The sequence below is a fragment of the Heliangelus exortis genome, chromosome 7 (assembly GCF_036169615.1).
Source record: "Heliangelus exortis chromosome 7, bHelExo1.hap1, whole genome shotgun sequence".
In the NCBI taxonomy this organism is placed as follows: Eukaryota; Metazoa; Chordata; class Aves; order Apodiformes; family Trochilidae; genus Heliangelus; species Heliangelus exortis.
The window spans coordinates 7281809-7290395 of record NC_092428.1 but is presented as its reverse complement, the minus strand read 5'-3'; the positions used below and the strand labels follow the sequence as shown (position 1 = coordinate 7290395).

Here is an 8587-nt window from a genome sequence, read left to right as displayed (position 1 = left end):
CTGGAACACACCAGAGGATGCAAAAGCTTTTGGCACCCACCTAGGAAAGGTGGGATTGCTCCGCCAGCCGCCGCTGGGGTCGCCGTCTGCTTACCTGCTCCCTGGCAGTCCCCGGGGTGCCTATGCCCGCACGATACCCCCTCGCCTTGTTGCAACCCGGCATCCCGCTGGTTGGCTGCCCTGGGGACACAGGCTGAGCGTCCAGGATCCCAGGGTGCGGGAATGAAGTCGGAGCCCACCCCGCTGCACGGCCGGGGCGGTGCAGAGCCCCGACGGCTCCGGGTAACCAGTCGAGGGACCGCTCCTACCCCCGCCGGTGCCGAGGGCTCGGGGAGGGGCGGTAGCAGCATTGGCGGGGGGGGCCGTCGGGGCGGGCAGGGCGGGAGGGAGGAGCCAGCGCGGAGGCTGTGCCTGGGCGGTGGGATGGGGCGGCAGTGAGGACGGCGGAGAGGGTGGGTGGGTGTGCGCCGAGGGGCTCTCGCCCCGCAGCCGAGCCTTACCGACCCCAGCCGCGCTGTCCCCGGTGATGCGCAGCGGCCCCGCCGCCTAACCCCGCTGCCCGCTGCCATGGCGGCCCCCACCCCCGGGGGAGCGGCGGGGGTCCCGGCGGGGCTGCGGGCCACTGCCTGGCTGCTAGCGTGCGTCGCGCTCTGCCGGGGCCGCGCCGCCGGCTGCCCGCCTCTCTGCGCCTGCAGTGGCACCACGGTGGACTGCCACGGCACAGCCCTGCGCACCGTGCCTCGGAACATCCCCCGCGGCACCGAGCGCCTGTGAGTACCCACCGGCTTTGTCCGTCCCGGCGGATGGGTGCGCAACGACCCGTGGCGGGGTGCGGGAGTCTGTGTGTGTGCGTGGAGTGAGTGGGCGTTCAACAGCGTGCGCAGGAGCCCGTCAGGGGATGCATGTGCAAGAGTCTGTCCGTGGAATGTGCCTTTCCAAGGAGGACGTCTGTTCAAGGGAGCACTTGTGCAAAAGCTGGAGGAGGCATGTGGAAAAGCCTGCCCAAAAGATGCCTGTGCAAGAACCTGGTGGGGTGGGCACGCGTGAAGCGTCCAGTTCAGCGCAGGGGTTGTGTGTGGGTGAAAGAGTCTGTCCTGGGGATGCGTGTGCAAGAGCCTCTCGTGTGGGTGCATGTGCATCATTCCCTCCCCGAGCGGGGTGCAACGGCCCCTCGATATGGGGAGCGGTGTGTTCAAGACCCCGCTGGGGCTCGTGCAACCTACGTCTGTGGGAAGGATGTGCAAGGGGTCCTCCATGTGCAAGAGCCTGCGTGTGCTACTGTGTGTGCAAGCACGTGAAACAGGGTTGGGGGGAGAACAGGGTGAGTTGCCCCAGGAGGGCATTTGCACAGAGGAGACTGCATGCCCCATGGTACCCACACGCAGGTGTGTGGCCACTCTTGCTCTGTCTTGTCGTGGGGTACCCACACAGCCAGAGGGATTGCCTGCAGGTCGCCGCTGCCCTGCGTTCTCCTCTTCGGACGCCCCCGGTGTGACCACCCTACAGCCGCGCACACAGCTCACCCAGCCCTGCTAGTCCCCTGCATCTCTCTGCTCATCAAAGCCCCTGCCACATCCTCAGGGGCGCCAAGGGCAGTCCCTGGGTCTCTTGCCTGGATCCCGTAAGAAAGCTTTTCTCCCGTGGAGTGTAATCACAGTCCATCCGGCTTCAGGGGTTCCTGCAGCACCTGCTGGGCTCCTCCAGGCTCAGTGTCCCTTTGCCGCTGCGCTTGGCTGGGCAGCTCTCTGTGCTCGGGGGCCCTGACAGAGGAGCGAGTCCCCACTCTAGAAAGGGGGGCATGAGCGGAATGTGTCCAACATGCTGCTTGTGGCAGGGTCCCAGCGTGCAGGTGTCCCTATTCCCGAAAGAAGAGCAGGGCAGTCCTCAGCCTCTCTGCTGTTCTCAGGGGCAGCAAGTGCCGCAGCCCAGGGGGTGCAGTGGAACCCGGTGGCACAGTAGCCCCCTCACAGCTAGAGCCGTGGGGGGCAGGCTGTCCCGATGTCCCCTTTGTAGCGCAAGGAAGTGTCAGATGCCACCTTCTCAGGGCGGGATGCTTCCCAAGACTGCCTCACACACGGGACGACTCCTGGCCCTTCGCTGCACTGCTTCCGATGCCCAGAACATGCCCTGTGCCTGCCGCTGGGGTCAGACCCCGCAGGCAGGGACTGCGAGCATCCTGACAGCCACCAGCACAGCACCCGGCGTGCAGCGCTGGGAGCTCTGCGGGACACCTCTTTACTGGAGTTTTGTCCCGCCGTAATTACCCTCATTTACTCAGCACAGCAACCAGACTGCTGCGAGCTGCAGCCCCATATAGCCAGTTTGGGAGCTCTGAGACAGCATCCCTCTTCCCTTCGTGCCTAGGGCAGGGACGTGGGGGAGGGTTGCGCACAGCCCCTCCTGCTTTTCCACCCCTCGGGGAGCTCGGTGGGCTCTGCAGCATCTGCTCTCCACACAGCCGGGTGCAGGGTGCTGGGAAAACGCAGGCAGCGAGCCCCTGCTTCTGCCCGGGGCGGGTGCTCAGCACCGGTCAGAGACGATGCTAGGGTGGACTGAGGGAGGATGCCCTTGGGTGGTTGTCTCGCTCCTGCCCCACGGGGCATCTCTTCCACTTCGGCAGCAGGTCCTGCTTACTGTATTCTGTTCTGCTTCCACTGACTCTGTGGCTTTCACTGCTTGGCGACATTGGGTTTTCTGTGTATTCGTGCAGCTGCTGGTGCTGGATCTGCTGGCTGGGTTGAACTAAACGTCTCTCGTGGGTGTTGTCTGCTGGATAATTACTACCCGCTGTGTTGCACACTCTTGCAGGTGCTTGGGGGTGTCTGTGTAGAGCAGGTCTGTCTCTGAGCAGTGAATTCCTGCTCTAACGAATTGTGAGTTTGAGTTTCCTGTAAGGAGGCTGCAACCTCACCGTCTTCAACTTCTCACTGCTTGATGGAGCAGGGTCAGGTATCAACTACAGTGATATCTGCAGCAGGGGCTGTGCGCAGCACTTACTGTCCCCAGGGGCTGGTTGTCTTTGGGAGGCCAGCAACCCCTTACTGGTGTGCTCTGCTGCTAATGTCTTCTTTCATGCCCCGGGATGTGCAGCATGAGTGATGCATCCCACAGTGCCAGTGAGCAGTTATCTGCCTGTTGTATGTCCACAGCCTTGCAGGGCATCCCAGCGTGCTGAGTGGCGGCTCCAGGCTTTTTCCAGCTTCCCAGCTGACTGAGCTCCATGGTGGTATGAGTCAAACTCTGGACAGGGCAGTGCTGCCACTGCCAAAGAATTGGGAATCATGGGGATTCAGGCAGTACTGTCCTGTGGTGACATCTGACCTCGATGGCTTTTGAAACACACCCTTTTGTGTGGGAATTATTTGCCTCATAGTCACTGCAACTTTGGGGAATCAAGGTCTGGGATAAACTGGCTTGTCTGCTGCTTGAAGGTTTCCTGTAATGTCTGCCTCATGGCAGTGCTGTGCTGTTGGTGCAGGGTAAGGGCTGGAGACATGCCTGGGAAGGAGCATAAGAGGTGGCTGCATGAGAGGACAGGGGACCTTCTTTTCTTGCACCAAGGCATAGCACATGGCTTCCTGAGTGCCTTCTAGTCTGTAAATTGACATAAAAAGCCAAGTGGTGTCACCTCCCTGCCTGGATCAGGCATGGAGCAGAGAGACTTACTCTGCAACAAGGAGGAAAGGAGGTAAATCTCTGGGTGCTTTGCACAGATGCCTGTACGCCCGCCTACACTTCTGGCAAGCATGATAGAGCAGGTCCTAGAGGCATCATAGGCAGGACAGGATGATAATCCTCTAGCACTGCTGTGTTATCTGCTCCCAGAAGTCCCTCAGGTCTAAACTGCTGGAGAAGAGCTGTAGGAGAAGGGCACAGTTCCCTTTCCAATTTTCTTGCTTTTCTTTCTTCCTTTCCTGAAAGTGACTCTGAACAGCAGACTGCCCTGTTGGGGAGCTGGGACACTATCATAGTGCCAGCAGGATGAGTGCAAATTTGCTGCTGTCACATGGCTTCTTCCAGCCCAGCTCTTTGCTCGTGGGGGTTGAATTGAGCATCATGGCATTACGCTGGCTGCTGCTTTTGAAGTTTTCAGCTGACAGCTGAGATTTGCCTCGCTCACCCCCTTTGCTTTCTCTCTGGTAGTCTGAACACTCCCCATCTTGCTGTCAGCCATGCTGTGTCCCTCTCCTGCCATGTGGCAGGTATCAGAGCTGAGTTTGGGGGTCCCCATCACTGCATCCCCCTTGGCTCCCTCTTCTACCTTCCAGTCCTCATCTTCATCACTGTGTGGGGCTCTTACTTGCCTTGCTCCCCCAACTTGGGATTTGCTTGTGCTGAAATGGGCCTTGTCCTGCTCTGACATATCCCCTGTCTGTGTGGTCATCTACCCAGCTCATTGGTGGAGGGAAGGGGTGCTGAGCTCCAGACCTCGGCTACAGGACCTCAGTACCAGGGTGGCCACACTTGCGGAATGTTCGTGCACAGCCTGACCATCTCCTGTGAAATTACAGCAGCCAGCTCTTGTTCAGCATGTGTTTAATTTGTGCATGACCATCTCCCTCTAGCCAGTTAATCAAAATTGTCTTGCAGCAGCACAGTTGGTGTATCGCAGCAGCACTCGGGTATTCAACACCAGTCATTGTGCTGTGTCTCTCTGGGGTGCTGTGGGGAACATTAATTCTTAAAATGCACCCTGGGATGGGTCAATCTCTCCCTTTCCTGGAGTGCCTGGGCAAGTTTTTGGTGTTGCAGCTGAGCAGGCTAGTTGCAGGGGGTGCAAGGGAGCACGCAGGCTCTGCAGGGCTCTTGTGCAGCGTGTGGGACTGATTTCCAGCCAGGGCAGTGCTCTGCTGGCCCCACTGCCCTCAGCTTCCTGGAGAGACAGTGCTGGGCACTAGGAGGATGAGGGCTGGCTGAGGAAGGTAGCCTGCTCAGCCCACTGTGGTGGCTTCCTTGGGAGCCTTCCCGGACAGAGGAAATTTGCAATTCTATTCCAATTTCTCCCTTCAGCTGCGTCCAAGGCAGATGCTGTCTATATATCACCATGGTAACGCTACGTTCTTGCTCTCCATGGAATTGCATGCTGGAAAAATATTAGTTTAAAAAGTATGTCGTGTTTGTATTGACTGGAGCTGAGGCTGATAGCAGAGGATCTATTGTCCCCTGTTTGGGAAAAGTCTCTGGTAACAGGCAGTAAAGCCTGGTGGATTGGCCTCTCGTGACCACTTCTCACCCCACACAGCAATTGCTTCCATATAAACCCTTCCTTGGCTGTTTTATTGCATCCTTTAAAACAGATATTTTTGCCTTAAATGTGCTGCCACTTAGCTCCTCTAGGGTGATGCATCGTGCTGCCAGCAATTCCTTGGTGCTGAGGTGTGAGTGAGGAAAGGGAATCATTCCTGGCTTTAATTACGGGTCTCTTGTGTGCACCTTCAAATGCTTCACCCCTGCTGCTGTGCACGGGGCACGGCAGCACTGGTGCCAGTGCAGGATAGCATCTCATGCACAGAAACTGTCCAGCTTGCTCATTACAGGACGTGCATTTGCTTTGTTTTCATGCTCCACCACTTCATTGTTTCCTCCTGAACCTCCGACCATCAGAAGAAGCACGAGGCAGCTATAAAATGCAAAGGGTGCTTGAGAGACCCCCACAGGGGAGCAGAGCTCACAGCCTGGGGGAACAGAGGGCATTTTGTGGTGCCATCAAGGCAGTGTGGGCAGGGGAAGGGTGTTCCATCCAGGGAAAGGTGTACAAGCCCATGACCCCGTGTTGAGAGGGACATTTCTTCCATCCTTGTGCTGGTTTGCTCCCCAGGGAGCTCGGGTGGGTGTGTGAGGCAAGCTCTGAACCAGGATGTGTGCATGTGTGCATGCACATGAGGGCAATGTGGGCAGCCAAGGAGCTTGTCTTTGTCTCACAACCAAGTCCCTCATGGTTCCCTTCCTATGTTCCAGAGGTACATAGTGTGGCAGATGCACCCCTCTATTGCTACTGAAATAACCTTTCATAGAAACTGTTTCTCTGTGTGTTTTTCTGAAATGCAATAAAAAACAGTTGTGCATTAGCAAATGGTCATCATGGGGGACATCAGACTCAGATCACTGCTTCCCAGCATACTTCCAGAATGAGTATCTCCAAGGCTTGCTCCAGCAGCTGTCCTCTCTCCTCTGTCCTTGCATGGGGGACAGCTAGGGATGGCTGAAGTGGCATCAGCAGAGAGCGGAGGTTTTCTTGCTGTACAGCACGGGGCTGCAACTAGCAATGTGGGCAGCAAGAGGGGATGGTTTGCAGCCTGGTCATTAGGGTTGTGGTGCTGCTGAAAGCAGGAAGGGAATGAAGTGGGACAGAAGGAACCTTTCCCTGGCATTGGCGCAGGGTTGGGCTCTCGCTGTCCCCTCTAGGACTGTCTCAGGCCTTCCTGCCACATACAAGCTCTGAAGGTGTGCTGAGTGTCTGCTTTCCTGGATGCACTTGCTGCTCAAAGTAGCAGAGGCAAGTGTCCTATGGGGGAGAGAGCCTGCTAGGAGTAACAAGATCAGAAAAAAATAGATGATTAATTTTTTAAATGATGCAGCCAAGGAGTAGCCCTGGGCACCAAGAGTAGGAGAAATGCAAGCTCCTGCTCCTGGGTATTTCTCAGTAGCAGGAAGCCCCAGCTCCAAAATGGGGTGCTGCAGCTGGTCTGGAACTGAACAGACATCAGAAGCCAAGCAGGTTGGGTCTTGTGAGCTGCTGCAGAAGGGGTGAGCAAAGGGGTTTTGCTTAGGCAGATGCAGAATGGATTGGACCTTTACTGGCTGAGTGGCAGGAGGAAGCCTGAGGGCTGGGCTGCATTCCCTGTCCTGGGAAGCTGGGAAGCTCCTTCCAGGCTCGTCACCACAGCATAAAAAGCCCAATTTTGAGGGTATCCAAGTGAATCTGAATTCAGTTTCCCTGTGTATGAAAGATAAACAACCTGCTGCCTTTTCTCTCTCACACCAGGGTTGAGTGAGGTTATTTATGTATTTTTAACCTGAAGGTGACATGCCATTATTCTGCGTGAGTGTAAAGCACTCCCTGACTAGGAGCAGCTAATGGCTGTGGCATGAAAACCCCAGAGAGAAGTTAAGAAAAGCAGAGGGCCTTCCCAGTCTTCACCCTTACTCGCACAATCGATGCTGTTTGTAACACTTAAAAAATAATTGTGATGCTAACCTGCTTTAGTACCTCATAAAAGCTTACAGAGCTTCCCATGCTCTGGGGGGCAAGTCAGTGTGCAGTCGGGTTCCCCTTGGGCTAAGGGCAGCTATGTGAGATGAACCCAAATAGCACAGAGCTGCTCTTGGAGCTCTCCTCTTTGGACACATAACCATGCGGGCATCTGGCGGCAAGTGTTTGCCCTGGGGTGTGTATCAGCCCTGTGGGTACTTTGCTCTTTCTTGAGGGGTCTGATTGGGGCAGAGATGGGAAGGAAAAGGAGGGGAAGTGCTGAGCCCCTGGTGCAGCTGCGTTAGCCCAAGGCATGGGTGCATGGTGCTGCCCCCTTTCCAAGCAGCAGGCAGCAGTACCCTGTGCTCCCCCATGCATGGAGGGGATATGGTTAGCACCCAGCCATGCCCCCCATGGCCTGCAGGCAGCTGGTTGATGCAGTGAGCATTCCTCTGTGCTGGCTCTGTAAGGGACCAGCTCTCTCAGGACTGAGAAGGGCTCTGCTTGGGCAGCTCAGCAAGCCTGTACTGGGACTCTATTACATTCAAGCAGCTGGGTGAAATCTTGAGAAGGCTTGAAAAAGGCAATAAAATTATAGGATGAAAGGCTGCAGCTGCTGTGTCCCCCAGCACTGAGCACAGGGGTCAGTCCAGGGTCTGAGCCTTGTCCATGTTTCCATTAGCAGTTGGTGTGATGGGACATGAGCTGCTTATGACATTTGCAGATGTCACCAGTCTGGGAGAGAGGCAAGTAGGCTGGAGGGCAGGCTGAGATTTCAAAGTGAGCTTGTTGAACAGGAGGAACGAGCTGACAAAACAGATGATGTTGCCTGAGAACTTGAGGGAAGGTGTTTGGTGGGAGAGAATCACCAACAGCACAGATGTGGGCTGGGATCAGGAGCCCAGCAGGTCCTGACCCTGCAAGGGGCCCTTGAGGGAGGTTTGGATCCTTGGGGCTGGAGGCTTGTTGGGGGAAACAGCACTGGAGGAGGGGACCTGCATGGGTAAGGAAGCAGCCTAGTCTCTGCACTGTGGTGTGCAGCACAGGCAAGGATGGGGTTCATCTGCAGCAAGAGGGGTTCAGGTTGGTTTTGCAAACGGTCCCTGAGGCAGGAGCAGTGACTTGCTGGAACAGGGCATGGAGGAGTGTCAGTCGCCATTGCTGAAAGAGCTGCTTACACATCTGTCAGGACTGATGGAGGGCTGCAGAGATACTGCTGTGGGGTGTGTGACCTTGCAGCTCTCATTTCTGTGCATCCCTGATTATCATCTAGCACTGCTAGCTCCAGCTGGGGTCAGGGCTCAGGATTGAGGGCTGTGGAGCTGCTGGGAGGGGACCTGTGCCCCTAAGGGCAGGAACTGCAAGGCGATGGGGACCATGGAGGGGGGGATGCAT

At 56.7% G+C, this 8587-nt stretch overlaps 1 protein-coding gene across 3 annotated transcripts in view; it reads left to right on the top strand.

The window, feature by feature from the left end:
- Positions 1–381: 381 nt before the first annotated feature.
- Positions 382–8587, top strand: part of SLIT1 (slit guidance ligand 1) — a 60825-nt gene continuing 52619 nt past the window's right edge. For all 3 annotated transcript variants that reach the window (XR_011726766.1, XM_071748499.1, XM_071748497.1), the window contains exon 1: positions 382–770. Coding sequence is in view for 2 of the 3 variants with exons in the window: in XM_071748499.1 (XP_071604600.1) it covers positions 568–770 (203 nt within the window). In the remaining variant the exon portion in view is untranslated. The remainder of the gene's footprint in view (positions 771–8587) is intronic.